At 33.6% G+C, this 18,892-nt stretch overlaps 1 protein-coding gene across 1 annotated transcript; it reads left to right on the forward strand.

Moving 5' to 3' along the window:
* The first annotated feature begins 14,167 nt into the window (after positions 1 to 14,167).
* On the forward strand, positions 14,168 to 18,137 carry LOC124454866 (fibrinogen C domain-containing protein 1-like). Its single transcript, XM_047005619.1, has 3 exons — positions 14,168 to 14,171; positions 14,599 to 14,976; positions 17,816 to 18,137. Exons 1-3 carry the CDS (start codon positions 14,168 to 14,170, stop codon positions 18,067 to 18,069), a joined length of 636 nt encoding a protein of 211 aa, XP_046861575.1. The 3' UTR covers positions 18,070 to 18,137.
* The last annotated feature ends 755 nt before the right edge of the window (positions 18,138 to 18,892 follow it).

Raw genomic sequence — 18,892 nt, forward strand, 5'->3', positions numbered from 1 at the left:
TACATGAGAATGATAGTAAACTAAAACTTGAATGCATGTGTTTTAAAGAATATTTGATTGGACATTAAAACTAAGCTTTAGGCTTGAGGGAAATGATAAAGAAAGAGAGGTACATAATTCAACAAATTGAAATGGGGCAAATCATCATCAAACATCAATACAGAAGTCATTTTAAAAAGCAAGGAATGCATGCAAAATAAATGATACATTTTTCGTCTCTTGTTTCTTCTGTTACAATTATTCAATATTGCAAGAATATTTTTGACAGATGGTAAATGCCTTTTTACTGTCTGAAACAAAATATTTGAAGAATTAAAACTTTTTGATACTTCAAAGTTGAATTCCTATATTTAGTTATTTAAAGTTTTTTTACTTTAGCAATTCGGTCGAAATGCTCATAAATTTCATTGAATTCAAAACTTATATCATTATGAGAGTCGAACTTCTCTATACGGCTGACAGATGTTGTAAACAGAATATCATGTATATCATGTAAAATGTAAGTCGAAAATTTTGCTCTGAAAATGTTTAGGGGGATGGTGGTCTGCAACCATTAATGTGTCTTTTTTTGTCCTTATTTTCTGCTTTTTTGAGAGAGGAAAGAGAATGAATACATTGAAATAAACTAAATTTATTAAAAACACGAGAAATTAAAATCATGTGAAATGGGATGTATAAAGATAATTACCTAAGAAACTAGCCTTGTTTGAATTTGATATACTTTAGAAAGTTTTATGTTAGGTTAAGTAAAAAAGGGTAAAACATATTATAATGAAGTATAAAAATTGAACAAGAGTTGTTTATAGACAATACTCCTTTTTTGGCTTTATAATATCGTATCTATGAGCGGAAACTAACATCTGCAGTGCAAATTTTTCTTTTAGTTTATAGAGACACTTGAAATAGTTGACCAATTTGAATAACGTCATCATAAACATATTTCTTCCCGGGGTGTTGTTATAAGGAATTAAAATAATTTGGTCTGTTATTTTCAATGTAAATGATATTTCTTGGAATTGTTGAAACAATATTTTGTTGCATATTTTTTCTGACACTAAATTTCTGCAATTACGGCTCTTTATCCAAAATATAATTAAGAATCATCAAAATTTGTGTCCCCGTCCACAGAAAAGTACATGTCTTGTGTTGATATCAAAATTCAAAAAGCCAATATTACTAGCACTTTAGGACAAGACAGTTTCTGCTTCAGTTACATTTTTTCTAAGCTGCTGTTTGAGAGGAATAGAAAACAACTTGTCAGAATTCAAAAGAGAAATTTCATTGATAGCCAAATTGCATTTTCAATGGTAAGCAAAGGAAACATAAAGAAAACCTAAAATTCAGAGCTTGTCACATAATGCAAAAATAATGGCTGTAATGGATTTAACTTCCTCATCAAGACCATATATTTCATTTATCATAGTCATGCTTATACGTAATTCAACAGATAATCTAACATAATCTTTATCTTATAAAATACTTAAAGCATTATGAAACATTTTTGTATGTTTTTTTTAAACATTTTCTGTAGTTTAGAGTAGCGCAGCTAATCATCATATATATAGCTACCATTTGGTAATTTGACTAGTCTAAAATTATTTAAAAATCTTTTACCGTTTCGCAAATCTTGTTATCATTTTATGTCTATCCTTATGATGGAAACAAAAACGAATTGATTGATCACAACTAAATATAAATTTCTACTTATTTATGTTTATGAATGTCTGGAAATATATTATGTCATATTTCCAATGATACGCCAGAGAAAATAGTAGCTACATCAAAAATATTTGAAGCAACCATCATTAAGTATTTTTTTCTAAATAGAGATAACAAAAAAATTTTTTTTTAACTATCATAGACATTTAAGAATAATAAAATATTTGCAAACTGTTTTACGTTTTTACATGAGAATGATAGTAAACTAAAACTTGAATGCATGTGTGATAAAGAATATTTGATTGGACATTAAAACTAAGCTTTAGGCTTGAGGGAAATGATAAAGAAAGAGAGGTACATAATTCAACAAATTGAAATGGGGCAAATCATCATCAAACATCAATACAGAAGTCATTTTAAAAAGCAAGGAATGCATGTAGAACAAATGATACATTTTTCGTCTCTTGTCTCTTCTGCTACAATTATTCAATATTGCAAGAATATTTTTGGCAAATGGCAAATGCCTTTTAATTGCCTAAAACAAAATATTTGAAGAAGTAAGAATTTTTTAGCTTTTTAGATTTTCTTTACTTTAGCAGTTCTGTCAAAATACTCATAAATTTCATTCAAGTCAGAATTTATATAATTATGAGAGTCGAACTTCTCTATACGACTGACAGATGTTGTAAAGCAAAATATCAAGTACTGTTTAACGGCCTTCATTTCTGTAACTAGACGACATGTAGTTACAGAGAGGCCTGCTAGTCTGTTAAACACAGCGCAACAGATTATTTGGCATTTAATTTTATTGGCTTAGTTAAGCAATACGTCTTTCCCATTCATCTGGTAAACTGAGTTAACATGAGCAAATTTGAAATCAACCTATTTTAAATTTTTTCTAAACCGCTCTTGGTGAATTTCATATATTGCGTCATTTCCTTATAGTGGACATTGAAATGATTTATTTCTTTCTATGCTTTCGTTTGCTAGAAACCCTACATCTATTTATTCACAACACGTTCTAGGCGGATGAACTCTACTTATATGAATTGCTGTAAACATGGGTCTTTGTAATGAACAATTTGTCTAATCATGAGTCTTTGTAATGAACAATTTGTCTAATCCATTTACTTTATTACGATCATTTGGACGACAGAGCGAACAACTTGCTAACGACTACATACGTTTTGCAAGCAACGTCAGACGCATACGCCAACAACTCTGGATCAACCACCGCTGCAAGGATTTTGGTCTCGTTCCGGTAGGACTTAGAATTAAGTCTCCGTTGAACACACAAGAGGCTATTCAGATTGTCAAATCCACCAGCAGACGACTGATACGAGCACGGATTAACGACTGTCACAGACGAATCAACTATTACATCAAACAACAAGAACAAAGACTGAACAAACTGAAGGAACTTATACCAACGACCGTAAGTGATACTTTACTTTCTACCATACAAACTATTGCAGAGAAACGAGCAAACAAGACAGAGACACAATACCAAATCAAACAACAACAAAAACTTGAACGTTTAAAACAAACTAAAGCATGTGCAAGACATAAACAGGACGATAACTGGGTGAGGAATATTTCTTCCCGCCCATTAGACGAAACTGAAACGCGACTACTATCTTACGGACTAAAACATTCCATAACACCTAGACAAATCCCGACTGAGACGATAGTATCAAGTGTCGAGGCTGTCCTAGCGTATCAAAGAGACTTGTAAGAGACAACCAAAGACGAGATCAGAAGCAGGATAGCCTCCACTTTACAATCGTCCTCTATACGTGACAACAACTTGACAAAAGACGAACAACAAGCACTCAAACGACTAAAACACGACAACAACATCGTCATTTTACCAGCAGACAAAGGACGCGTGACTGTGGTCATGGACAGGAATGATTACTTTAACAAAATGGACGCACTTGTTAACGACAGACAAACGTACGAACAACTCAAACGAGACCCAACACCATCACTAGTACGCAAACTTAACAGCAAGATCATCTCTATGAGAAAATCTAACATTATATCTGAACGTATTTACTATCGACTCAGATGTTCAGTACCACGACCACCCAGACTATACGGACTACCAAAACTTCACAAACCACAAATACCCATGTGACCAATTGTATAATTCTGTGGTTCGCCTACTTACGAACTTTCAAAGTACTTGACTAACATACTGCAACCACTTACAAACAAATCAAAACACAAGCTACAATCCACTGAAACTTTCATTAAAAAACTGTGCACTATACTAATACCGGACAACTATATACTAGTGTCTTTTGATGTGAAATCACTGTTCACCAGTATTCCACTTAATCTGGCACTTACTTTTACAAAAACCCTCATTAAAAACACCACGGACCTACTGCCATTACCGACAGAAGACATTATGGAGTTACTAGAGCTCTGCCTCACCTCGACTTACTTCCAATACAACGGAACACACTACCAACAATTACATGGGACAGCAATGGGCTCGCCCGTTTCTGTTGTAGTTGCTGAAATTGTAATGCAATCTATAGAGGAACGGGCACTCATGACTTACAAACATGCACTACCTTTTTGGTTTCGCTACGTAGATGACACAATCACAGCACTACATGCAGACGAGGTTGATGACTTCCATACTCACATCAACAAACAGAACAGCCAAATACAATTCACCAAAGATGTCGAAGAAAACGGAACTCTTCCTTTTCTCGACTGTTTGGTAAAACATGACAATCAAAAACTAGGAACAACAGTTTATCGCAAGCCAACACATACTGACCGACTACTAGACCAATCACCTTACAACCCTACATCACACAAAGCCACCACAATCAGAACATTAATAAGACATGCACAAATCATATGTGATTCACCGGACGCTCTACAAAACGAAAACAACTATCTCAAACGTGTTTTTGACAAAAAAAACTATAACTCTGACTTTATCAAACGCAACACTTACAAAGCCCAGCAGAACGAACAACTCAGTGACAACAGCAACGATACCTTACATCAAAGGTACGTCTGAGACTATCTCTATCTTACGACCATACAACATACGTGTCGCACATAAACCAATCACAACGTTACGACAAGTTACGAACGAAAATAAAGGACAAAGAACAACCTAACGAACGACAAGGTGCAGTTTACAAAATAAACTGCTCCGACTGCCACGCCTCCTATATCGGGGAAACTGTCAGGAACTTAAACATAAGACTTACTGAGCACAAACGAGCTACTAAGAAACAAGACAAAACTCATCACATTTCCGAACATCACCGAATCACAAAGCACAACATTGACTGGGACTCGGCAAAATGCATCACTTACAGTACTGACTATAGACAACGGCTTACATTAGAAAGTTGGTATACCAACTTGGAACAAACCCCCCTGAACAGATCACAGCAATTACCGGCACCTTACAAACGACTTATTCACAATACAAACAAATGATCAACTAAAAACGTTACACTTCAAACTAATTCACAATAACAATACACAATTGACACCCACACACTACAACTAAAAACGTCACACCTAAATCACACATCACAACTAAAAATAAAATATTTCACTTCACACTAATCCACAATGACAATACACATTTCCTGCACATTTCCTGTACACACAATACAATGACATAAGAACCAGACAAAAATATGGCTAACCTGACGTTTACTCCTCATTTGACTCTGAAGATGACTACCGCTAAGGTTGTCGAAACGTCAGTCAACAACAACAAAAACAGCCCTTCTCAGGACTTTATTAACCTGGACGATCATCATTTACAAACATATAACAATACTCCCGGGTTCAAACCATTTACTTTATATGCTTTCGTTTGCTAGAAACCCTACATCTCTTTATTCACAACACGTTCTAGGCGGATGAACTCTACTTATATGAATTATTGTAAACATGAGTCTTTGTAATGAACAATTTGTCTAATCTATTGCAACAATATCCAATCATCATAAATTATCTGAAAGCAAACGTGAACATACTTTTTGAGAAGGAAGTTAAAATGTTACATAATTATAGAAATCATTACTTGATTTATATACCAAAAAAAGTTTAAGAGCAAATGATTATATGATTATATTGATGATAAGCCTTTCATAAATAAAGTAAATGTTTTACTACAAAAGCTTTAAAGAAATTAGTAACCGTCCACCTTCTAATAAATAGAAAATAAAGATGATATCACGCTCAACAAAAGCGTTTCTTGGGACTCTCATAATCCTGTCTATTAGTGGCCAAATAGTAAATGGTAATGACGACATATCAATCTGCAAGAAAAGCTTAGAGACATTAAAAGACAACGTGAAAGAATGGATGGAAACTTGCGTTGATAAAAATGGCAATGACGATAACACAACTGCATGCAAGGAAGTAAAACAATACAACAAAGAAATGATGCAAATGCAAACAGAAATGTGTTTTTACAAAGGTATAATCTTTAGATTTGACAAACTTTCATAGTTTCTTGTTCATAGCACCAAAAACAATATTCAACAAAAATAGGTAGAAGTTGTGCAGCCAATCTAATTTCAGTTATTAGTAATATTTCTACAGTGAAAAATTCTTTCTAAAAATACTTATTCTGGTCTTTCACCAAATATTATGATCGTAAAGTCTATAAAAAATTTGCATTTTTATAATCCACTCTCATCGTTGTTATTTATAATTTTTTTATTATTTATTTAGGTGTTTATCCAAAGCCATATTTGATTATTATGAGCTTTGATAAAATATACTCTGTTGATTTTATTACTGGAGATATTCATGTCAGCACTATTAATGGCTCCAGTAAGAATAAATCTGACCATGCATCAAGATATAATGACATAGAAATTGATGTAGTTGAGAATGTGCTTTACTACATTGATGACAAAGACATAAAACGGGGAAATCTTGACTTGACTAGAAACGAAATTTTTGCGAAAAATCTTTTTGCTCATGACATTACAGTTGACTGGATTGGTCGTCGTATCTTTTACATTAACTCTACCAACATTATCTACGAAATTTATTTGAAAAAGAAAATTACAAGTGTTATGAGGCTTCAACCAGGCTTAAAATTTTCCAGCATTGCATTTGACACAAAACATGGGTAAGGCGATATTGAAATTCTTTTTATTTACTTGTAAGCGTGAAATTAATAAACTATGTCACTCTATTGGAGGTTTCCTTACGTAAGGTAAGAGTTTTTGTTTTTAGAGACAGTGTTTTAATTCAATAGAAAAGTTGAATTTTATAAGTCCGTATTATGGTTTGTTATTTAAAGGTTTAATAATAGAAAAAAATATCGATTTTCCGGGAAAATCAAAATCGCTTTTTCCCAAGGGAGCGAATATTAAGTATTTTGTTGGCTATAAAGAAACAAACGTCATATAGTTCGACAGATTTTTATTAAAATCAACGTCTTTCGGAGAGATTTGGCCAGCAAAATTTTATTGCGTGACTATAAGGCATTTCAAACCAACTGCAATAATGAGCACGTTTCGTGTGATTATTCAGCACGCATGCAGTAGAAAATAACATGCAGATCCTGAAATTTCAAAAATCGACAGCGATATTTAGGTTGAGCAACCAAAGAGCTTTGAAAAAAAAGGTAACAACGGAGGGATCAATGTTTATATATAATGAAGTCATTAAATGAAATAAAACAGAGCGGTAGAAACTGAAATAAAATATTAAATAATTACTTTGCACATAAAACTTTAGTCAAATACTCACAGAACCTTGGCTTTCCACAACCTACAAAAAAGTAGTACAACTTCACTGTGCAAATAGTGTTGTACATTTAATTCCATTAATTCTTTAGGCTGGCCACCTAAGAGCGCTTTTCTATGACAGAAAATGCAATTTGCTTGACGCCTCCATGGTAATCATATGCTTAATAAGATATGCCCTACACATAGGAATATTAACAGATTGGGAGCATTGTTTGTTGCTATACTGTGCTCTTTTGTATACTTTTTTGAGGCAGTGTAAGGGATGTGCAACAATCTCAATACGGAAAGGCAATAAAGTTTTAAAATATTCACGTATGTGATGAACGTAAAAAACTTCAACTTTTCGTTTTGTAATGAAGATAAAAAGAACTACACACATTCCCACGTAGTTACATGAAAAATATAAAAATGGATTTTAGTTTTCAAAAATGTGGCAATTTAGAAAAACATAAAATATATCAAGTTTATTGTTTTTCAAGCCTTCTTTTAACTTGCATTGAATGGCAGAGTATATTGAAAAGTCGAGAGATGCAAATTACGTGGCTGCACACTTCCCTTTAATAAATTCAATCACACATCCAATCAAATCACCTGAATGGAAAATCATTTCACGACCTTTAGTTCATGCAGTGTTTCTTAGTGTAGCTTAGGCAAACGTTAGGTCTGCAGCTGCTCCACTGATGATGAATCTGAATATAATAATCATGTGATTAAAAAGAAATTGGCTTAAGAGCCTTGTGGAGCGAGAGCTTTCTGAATATGTTATAAATAATTTACGACTTTAAAATAATTTCCTCTTCTATGAACTCTCCATTCATGAGAGCCTTCTAATCAATAAATACAAGCCTTCACTCTTCGTGCAAGGAGGTTCCATTCCACTTAACCTCTCTTAACTTCACTAAATTTTACTTCCCAACTTCTTTATCATGTAATCCATTTAACACCGCCTCCTTTAGTCGTAATTCAACACCTTTTGTAAATACAATATCTTGTCTTAAAATCTCATTATAAATTATTACTTGCCTGAATATGTCTTGAGTAAGGACGAAATGTCAGTATAAATTCAATTTTACAGCTTTTGGTCTATTTCTATAGCTCTAATTAAAACTTTATGTTAGGCATTAATTGTTATCATATTACAAGAAAAAATTAAGTTTCACGAACACAAAAAGCCAAAAGAACGGTAATATATACGAGAAAGTTTTTAAAGAGTTCGGGGTAATTAGCAATGAACGACAAGAACACATGGACTTTACTGTTACTCAAATGCGTAATACATTTAAGAAATGTATTGGGAAATGCAAATATGCTGCGATGATGATCAAAACTACCAGTTGCATCAAACATTTTCGATAAAATAAAGGCCATAGTGTTCAAGCAGTTTTTGCAGCTTGTCCAATCCAAAGATTCTTAAAAACATGAACATGACATGGCGATAGAGTCATCATTTTTAAATGATACCAATAGCGTTAGCTCCAGTGTCAATCTTCTTCTGATTTTTCAGAAAAACAATGAAAAAATTTGACAATTAAAAAGAGAAGGTTAAGATAATTATAAAAAATCGTTTGTCCAAACAAACAGAAAAAAAGTATCAAAAAAAGACAATGTTTTTGAAGCTATAGCTCTTTTAAAAACATTTGTGGATGATGATCCATCCAAGGAATTGCTAATTTTCATGCAAGATGAAACTGAAAAATTAAGAAAGCTTAAAATTGAGATGACAAAGCTTTCTTAATTTTATATCTACATGAAATGGTGCATAACATTTACCAACACCAAATTTTCAATTCGAACAAAAATTCCACGCATCAGCTAATTTTCAGCATTATCAATTACCAAGACAATTCATTCAACAGCCACTCCAGACTACAGCATTACTCATTCCGACAATAATCGCAAACAATACCAATCATTATAGAAGTTATGTGAATAAAATAACATATTACATTTATTATTATGTTCTGAACCTCATGCAATGTTTAATTACTTCATATATTTTAGTTCGGTTTTAAAAGAGATTTCAAATGATAAAGGTGATCTTTTCCTGTTAGTTACAATAGCTTTATGTTGCTATATCATCAAATTTTATGAATATGTTCCATTAAACCGTCTGTATATGAAAGTAGTTCCGAATACTTTGACAACATCTTTGTCTAAACTAAAAAAGTATTCTATCTTTCCTTTCTTGCATATATTAGCCTGCCAATTGTTTATGTATTTCAGTACGTATAGAGAAAACTAATGTACAAAACAAATATTTTTATTAAGGTATCTATTCTTGGCAGAAAGTACAAAACTTTTCTTATGGTTATGGAGCGTGAGTGCAAATAAACATCATATTCTTTCAGTTTCACTTCAGTCAATAGCACATGATCTAACGCTTGACATGGCTAAAGAGAAGATTTATTGGCGAAGCTCAAACGGAAATATTTTTTCCTATGTTTACTACTCCCAAAATGTAACTGATTTTGGAACTTCACGCGGTCCCATGGCAGTATTTGGGGATTTCATTTATATCATGACTAGTGTTGGACGAAGTGTCGTTAGTGTCCATAACACAACAGATAAACGTACGAGACGTAAATATTTTCTTCCTGTAAACAACGCTTATCTTGATTTGGCTGTAGCTATGCACAGTATCACTCCTGACTCAAACGGTAGTTAAATATTTACTTATTTGAGATAATAATCTAAGACTTGCAAAAACTCCCACGCTAATGTTCATAAAATAGAAAGACGTTAAAAAGTTCAAAGTTAAATTGCCTTAGTAAACGGTTGTTCTTCCTTCCAAAATTATAAAAAATTTGATGAACATTAAGTTCAAAGTGCAAAGTGTCTAATTTGGACATTTTTGCCGTTTGTCTATTCTTATCAAACTTCTTGGGTGTTAAATTTAAGTCTTTATTGTTTCTTACATAATTTAAACAATTACTTGGGCTTGAAATCAGTCTTAAAATAAGAAAAATCATGAAAATAGATTGAAAAACGTCCAAATTGAGCATGTTCTGCAGTGAGCTTAATGTTATCAAATTTCTTAAAATTTCAGTATATTACAAAACAGAGTTTAAACTTTTACATTATTGGATTAAACTAGATTTGATACTCTGTAAATTTTTCATACTCTGTAAATTTTCAACATTTATTTAATTGTTTTGTTTTTACGAAATGCGCGAACACCAAAACTACTAACATTGCATAACAAACTTGCTTGATGGGTACGTCAACGTGGATACTGAGTGACAAATTGTGTTCTTTGAGGAAGAATATGTTTCGTTTAAAATCCCTGGTTGATTTTATTTTTAATTTTATTGATCGATATAGCGACAAGCACTTTTCACTTTCCTTTGTGTGGACCCAACACATACTATCGTAAAATTAATGGAACATTGAACTGCACGTGTATGGAAGGATACTTTGGAGAATGTAACTCGTGCAGGAGAGGTATGGATTTATTACTGTCTTTATCAAGATTTTTTATCACCGATCATGAATAAAGAGCATCTCTGTGCAGTTTTAAAACTTTGTTCTTTGTTGAGAATCCTGAGCTGTTCTCAGTGCTGCTGCTTCTGTGCAAGGAATTTGCTGCATCTACATTTTACATGTAACCACATAAATGAGGCTCACAGCCACACATACAAGTTCATTATTATCAATACAGTCAAGCAGGAAATCAGTAATAAATTTATGAAAAGCTTCAATACACTTAAAACTTCCTCAGCACACAACATTGAAAGTGTATGGTTCTCTAAATGACAATAGCATATGTTAACATTAACATATTTTGACTTTCTCTACATTAAGGAGGGGGTAGGGGTAGGGTTAGGGTAAGGGTTAAGGTTAAGTTTAACACTCGTCCTGAAGTTAGTAATCTAGTAATGGCCCTGGTAACCTAGATACACCATATTGGACAGTCTTGAGCTTATTAGTGGTTGGCTTTCCTAAACTAAGAATTCTGTAAATACAAACTTTAAAAAGCATTTTGACAGACATGCTTCCAGACAGGGGCTGCGGAAGTATCTCAAAAGGGGCACTGACCGAAAGGGCATGTGAGTTTGCAGCTTACTGTTTTAGTATATTACAGATATGCATTGCTTCATGAATCATGATTAAGTTTCAAAGTCTGCAAAATATTGGTAGACATTCTTAGAATGCTATGCGTATTCTCTACTGCTCGGCGTGCGTGCTAACAAATTGAACTAAGATGACTACATGAACAATTTTATTAAGTAATGCGATCTCATTAAAATTTCCCAAAAATCTAACCCTACGTTCGTTTTCAGAACAAAGTTCTTAGCTATTAAACGTAAGTCCAGTTCGTCAGTTCTGGCCTTGTTTACATGCATAACAATAAGATTATTGTAGCCTGCTGCCGTCATTGTGCTCCTGAGATGTGTCTTGACAAGCCACTGGCATGAAAAGATCGTTCTAAAGAGGCTGCACTCATTGGAGCAAGAAGGTAAATCTGCAAGTGTCGAACAACATTAGACATTGCCATGACAATCTGCGATGAGTTATTTTCTTCGGTTGAGAATATTGATGTTATGGTGTCAATTGATGTCACCTTCTTTACTTCTGGAAGTCGCTGCGAGATAACTCCTTCAAGAAGCTTTAACTCCGCCTTCAGCTGGTCAAAGTCGAGGTCATTTTCGTAAAGGTGTTCAACTTCATCATTCAACTCAAACTTACGCCCGTTTGCTGCATTAATGAGCACGGTTTCGATGTTCATCAATACAGAATATGTTTTTTGATCGAAGCGCTCCTGTAGTGAAGCCAAGCACGCACCAATTACTTAGTTGTTTTAGCAAATTTCTTCTTCGAGTTTCCTGGGTTTTCTTCAATTCCCTGACCAATATCGCTCCAACATCTCTTCTCGAATCATCAGATAATAAAACTTTCTCAGTCGCCTCTGCGTGAAATTTAGACTGAGAGTGTTTTTTAAGTTTTTCTCCGCACTTCCTCCAGTCAATGAATTCTCCTAGGAGAAAAGCCTTTTCACCATTATGACTGAAAGTAATAAGGTCTTGACGCATCGCTCTTTTACAGAAGTAACAGGCAATGGTGCCTTTTGTCATGCAGTATGTGACCCATGTATATTTCAAAAATATAGAAGACGGCCAAGTTCGTACATTCGACGATCCTCCTGTACTGGTTCTTTCTAGACGTGTGCTTTATTTCTTCTAGGGTAGGATGGTAAGGATGTCGGCCTGTACAGCACAAACGCTTACAATCGAGTCCTAGCAAACATTCCGTTGACTCAATCTGCATAGGTCCTACCAATAGGGCGGTAGTCGTGGAACTTGGCAAAGACGCATACGTTAGGTTTTGAGAAGGTGTGTGAACTGGCTCGGTCGGTGGCGCGACTAGTATCTCTGAAGACGATGTAGAGTCAGAATCGCCGAATTTTGGTTTGGAATGAGAATGAGGAGATAAACACGTTGATGGAGTTTCTGTAGCTGACGGCAGTGTCAAATTAGACCTAGAGTCGATGTTTTGGTCAACAACGTTCTCTGCTGGAGCACTACTAAAAACTCGTCAGTTTTCGCATCCTTTTAGCTCTTTCTACAAGCTCTTTTCCTTTTCTCGTTTTCGCCTAGCAGCTCTAGGCATGATGATTTTGATTAGAAGTGATTTAAACCGCAAAATTTTCAATTATTATGATTATGAATTGTCAACAGTTTTGTAGGACCAATGGCCTGAAAGACAATACGACGGGAGCAGTGCGTTGCCGTAGAATTTATAGTCTCATGTGGATCATAAATTGCGACTTCTCATTGGTTAATTAAGTTACTGGGCGGACGTCTGCGAAGACAACCCCAATCGACAAACGCGATTTTTGATCTATCTGGGTAATCAAGATCAAAAACTAAGCTATAGCTGATTTCGCATGATGCCGACAGACTATGTTCTACTCTCGGGGCTACTTGTATCTAAGAAAAAAACTTCTTCTGTCCAATTTTGCCTAAAACAAGGGCATTTCTATACCATGAAAAAGGGCACTTTCATTCCAGTAAAAGGGCACATTTTTCCCTGTTGCAAAAGGGGGGCACTTGCCCCAATGCCCCCCCCCCGGTTACGCGGCCTCTGCTTCCAGACCTCCTAGAATGAGTGCACCTCAATAATATTACATCAAATGTCTTCAACCAATGGATTGTAGCTTTATAAACTTATTCCAAGAACAGACAAATATGGCCGTTGTCCGATTACTCAGTAGGCTATGTAGGCTGAAGCTTACATTCCCGCGTTTTCAAAAGTCCTGTTCTCTTTAAACATAGTTTTTACTCTTTGCCATTCTAGATGAGATAAATGATCAAAATTTCAATAATATATCCTGTTGGAAACTGTACGATATACTGTTATAATGCTCTATGTATAGAACTGATAAAGTAGTGAGTTTATCTCGTTCGAAATTTAAATTTATTCTATAATATTTACACTATGAGTAACAAAACTGAAGCAAAGGCAATGGAGCATAAGAAACGGAAACGTCGTCAAAAGACTGAAATTTTTGGGAGAAAGTTATATCACTTAAAGTCCCACAAATTTTTCTAAGCTTACAGGCTGCGCAATTAGTCATCCGCCGCTTAGTATGGATGGTATGCACTGATAATGTTCATTCATAAATATCTTGTTAACTTTCGATGTAAGAAAATTAGGTTTTACTATTAAGAATTCACTTCCTTAAAAAACCTAAATAAGCAATATTTTTAAGAGGTACAATAAATAAGGTCAAAAAATGTATGTAAATAATGGGTAATAACGTTTTTCAGTAGATGGCATTAAATTTCTACTGGGTTTAATAAAATTTCAAATGACTTTCTTACTATTCAATTTAACGCTATTAGAGTTAGACTGGAATTTTCTATTCAGACATAAAAATTTCATGTAAGCACACATTACAATGAAATTGACTTTATATTCTGAAATTGAGTATATTGCAAAACAGCATCCCCACTTCAAATGTAATTCACAGTAGTCAATAATATCCATATCTTACATGCAATGCTTGTGTTCTGTAGGTTTTCAGCCTGTGAAACATGAAACAAGCAATTTTAACAAATAATAATAATACCTAGTAATGATTTCATTCGCTTAAAACACTTTTCACAAAATTCAGTCGTTTATCCTATCATAACATAACATTGAGAAACTGAATTTTTAACATTTTCAATTTAAATAGCCAAAGATTGCATTGATGTACAAAATAATGGCAAGAACGAAAGTGGAGTTTATCAAATTGATCCTGATGGTCAAGGATCTTTTAATGTCTACTGTGACATGACTTCATATGGTGGTGGCTGGACTGTATTTCAAAGACGCCAGGATGGAAGTGTTAATTTCTATCGTGGGTGGAATGACTATAAAGAAGGTTTTGGTAATCTTAGTTCTGAATTTTGGCTTGGATTGGATAAAATATACCGACTAACATCAGCAAGGAGAAATAAACTTCGTGTAGACCTGGGAGACTGGTCAGGAAACAAAGCATATGCTGAATATGATTATTTTTCTGTAAAGAATGAAAGTAAAAAATATCAACTAAGTCTTGGTAAATATTCTGGTAAGTTAATACGTAAATATAAACGTTTGAGGGAAAAATATTTCGATATATGCAATATTTTTGAATGATTTGAGTGATTACAGTTTGCAACGGGGGATTCTCCAAGTTTTGAAAAAAACGGATAGTAACGGTTGGTTTCGAACTAAAGCCTTGTTTGTCAATTAAAGTATAATTAATTTTGAGCTTAAAAACTTACCGAAAAAATACAACAAACAAACGTAAAGTAAAAAGTCGTTCCAATTTCGAACAATTCTGTCGCAAAGATTGATTGTGACATGTAATAATTGTGATTAACTTATCATCAACATTAAATGCAAATTCAACTGCAGCTTTGTAAATTACGTAACGATAACCTAGCACATGAGCGACATGTAGGTAATAAACACAACTAAATTATTTGGTACATAAGAAAAAATCTCTACTGTGAATACCATTGTCTAATGATCAGTGACTGAAATCTTTTTTATAAAATGCAAGCATTGAAGTAAGCCCTAGTAAATAATTGCAAATGCAAGTTTCAATGCCTAAATGTTATATACATTATAACTTGTTCTTACATGTAAAAGTTTTTTATGAATTTAGCAACAACCTAAACATAACAGAAATTTATTTAAGTTTACATGGACAATTCACATTTAAAAGCATGAAACACAAATATAACAATTGAGCCTCGGAAAATACCCAGGTACGCCATTAAGTAAGGTCTGTTTCATACGTCAAACTTTACATACACCGAACAGAGCCCTCTATTTGTAAGATTTGGGACATGTATTGTTCTCTCGTTTGCGAACGTTGACTGGACAATATCGATCACATGATTAATTTCCGCCATTTTCGTTCCTAATTTTGAAATTTGAACTAGTGTTTATATGGCGATTGTTATAAGTTTGTTTGTATTTAGAGAAAATATTTTGATTTTTTGGAGGTATGGTTACAATAATTGATTAATTGGTAGCTAAAACATGTAACTGCATATCGCCATAATTATGGATCGAGAAAAAAGAAAGAAATGGCTTTACGATAGATTGGATTGTGCGTAGTGACCATTGTGTCTAACTGATCTTTATCTAAAGGTTTATTTACGAAGATTGTTTTCGAGTAAAACATCATTGGAAATATTTCTCCTAATGCTAACGATTCAATAGTTTTCTTACATACAAAGCCTGTTCTTTATAGAAAGATTATGACTTATCATTATGTTCGGAAATTACTCTAATTTACAAGTTCTTAACCACTTCAAGAGATAATTATTGCTAATCCAATATGCTAAAATAATATACTTTCGAATATTGTATTTTGCATCTTTAGGAAATCCTTTGAAAGTATAGTATCAGTAATCATAAATAAAATATTTACTGAAACAGCTGGGTAAAATACATTACTGGTAATGAAATACACATTCTGACTGTACTTCAAACCAGAGCATGTTCAATTTGGTTATCAATGATTTGTTCTGGTCTTTACATAATCAATGATTTGGTGTGGTCTTTGGTCTTTATAATTTGGAAAACATGCAGAGATTTTGTCATTACTGAACTTATTATTTTTTTAAGATAGATTAAAACTTGGATCAGACTCATATACAATGTCAAAGTCTGTACAAACAGTGACATTTGTGGCAAACAAGACTGTTTTTCAACAGCAGAATTGTTTTATAATACACAAACATAATTTCCTTTTCAACAAATTCTTCACCAAATAGAAGCCTATACCGTTTTGCATTAGAGTTAAACTTTAACTATAATCTCAGTTTCACAATCAATAAGAAATCAACAACTTCACATTAGATAAATAGAATATAAGAGCTACTGCATCTAACAAATAATTTAAATTCATAATTTTCCAGCAAAAACTTTTTGTAATCTATCTTCATTAAATTTTTATGCCTGGACTACATTGCAAAATATGTACTACCTAAGCAAAATTTCACGACCACAGTGCTTCAAAACAAAACTTGGATAACACTGATTCAATGGTAGGCACAGTTTAAGTCAAAATAAATTATAGCAGCTCAATTGTAAATTCAAAATACTTTTTAGTTTTAGAATAAGATTATTAGTGGTGAATTTCTAAAGAATATATTTTTACCAGTTGAGTCGCCTCTACGTTTTCTAAATGTAAATATAACCAAAAATGAGCTGCAGTGATTTATTTTACATACCTTATACCTGAAAAGCATTGATTCAAATCTGGAGATATGTGTAGTAACGTGTTTTCCCGAACAGGAATATGCAGCCAAAATGTCGAGTATTTTCTTTATCGCTGGTAAATTATAAGCAATGAAAACAAATATCTTGGTGCTGTAGTAGAAAACTGCGAGAATATACGTTCACATACGTAAAAACGTCTAGCAGTGGGTCACGATTAGTTTAAAAGCACAAACTAGTCAATGTATCTAAAATCTGCGAAATTGAGTTTGGTTTGCAGTAATTATTCACAAAAACGCGAAAAGCTTGATTGTGGTTTCCGATATGTTTAAAATTTCCTATAAACAAGGCGGAATTTTATTATTCTTTTGCTCATTAACCAATTTCACACAGTTTTATTTCAAGTTTAACTTGCAAGTAGTCACGAAAATGGCGGCTCAGCGCTCACCCCAGACCCGTTGTCCTAGCTCTTACAAATAGAGGGCTCTGGCACCGAACACATTAAAGACAAAAGAACCATTGTCAAATGAAGATTGACTGAAGTCCTTTTTATATCTAAGCCTCTAATAATCAATTGTAAATGCAAGTGTCAATGCCTAAATGATATATACATTAAACTTGTGTTAATGGAAGTTCAAAAGAATTCTATAACTGCATTAGATGTGATTTTTGAAAAGTATTATTTTTCTTAGGAAATGCTACAGATTCATTACTTTATCATAAAGACATGGCGTTTACAACAAAAGATTCAGATAATGATAAGGAACGTCGAGGAAACTGTGCCACAATCAGCAAAGGTGCTTGGTGGTATAACGATTGTTATAACTTTTCTAACCTGAATGGGCACTACTATAGTGGACCATACAGCAGTTGGAGTGGTGTGGTTTGGTATTCTTGGAAAAAAACACAATCCTTAAAGTTTACTGAGATGAAAATAAAACCATAAAGAATTTCCAAAGACTGTGATGTTATAAATTTGATCATTATTTCTAATGAAACTTTCAACATATAATAGAAACATTTTAGCTTTTATGTCTTTTAAAACAACCTTGATGAAATTGTTAAAAATGCGTTGGTGAAACAATACTTTTCTAATATTTTCCTAAAAATTAGAGCTGATTTAGGTAATTATATGATTCTAATGTTACGTCTTTTCACTCATTTTTAATGAGATGTTGCTCTTTAAAGCCCGGTTTCCATATGATCGTTCCTGTCGTAGGATCGTCTTTGTCGCTTGCAATTTGTAGAAGCGACAGAGACGATCATATGGAAACGCTCAACTCAAACGACAAAAGCGATCCTTACGTTAGAAACGATCCTTGCGTATCGATCGTTTGAGATAGACTAGAGTTCTATCCTTGCAACAGAAACGACCGGAAACACCTTTACGCGCTTGCATTTTTAATGGAAACCGGTGCAAAACGATCGTTACGAAGTAGCTAATTCTATCTTTTCGCCCGTTTCACGCAATCTTGATGTATCATGCATTTCATGCAATTATCTTACATCATTATTCACTATGTAAACAATGTAACTTTGATTGGTCAACTACCTGCAAATAATTCTACATATCTGTAGGTAAGACGTCTATTTACAAATAACATTTTGTCATGAAAAGCCGATTTTGAAAAAAATTCAAATCATCACCCGTGTCGCATGTTCTCAATCGTCTGAAGCAAGACTTCTCTAATTGAGAACGTCGCATGTGTGTGATGTAGGAGATCCTCTAAGCGTTCTTCTTGACGCCATATTTGATTTATATATGCACC

Source organism: Xenia sp. Carnegie-2017, unplaced genomic scaffold, assembly GCF_021976095.1.
Source record: "Xenia sp. Carnegie-2017 unplaced genomic scaffold, XeniaSp_v1 HiC_scaffold_3, whole genome shotgun sequence".
NCBI lineage: Eukaryota > Metazoa > Cnidaria > Anthozoa > Malacalcyonacea > Xeniidae > Xenia > Xenia sp. Carnegie-2017.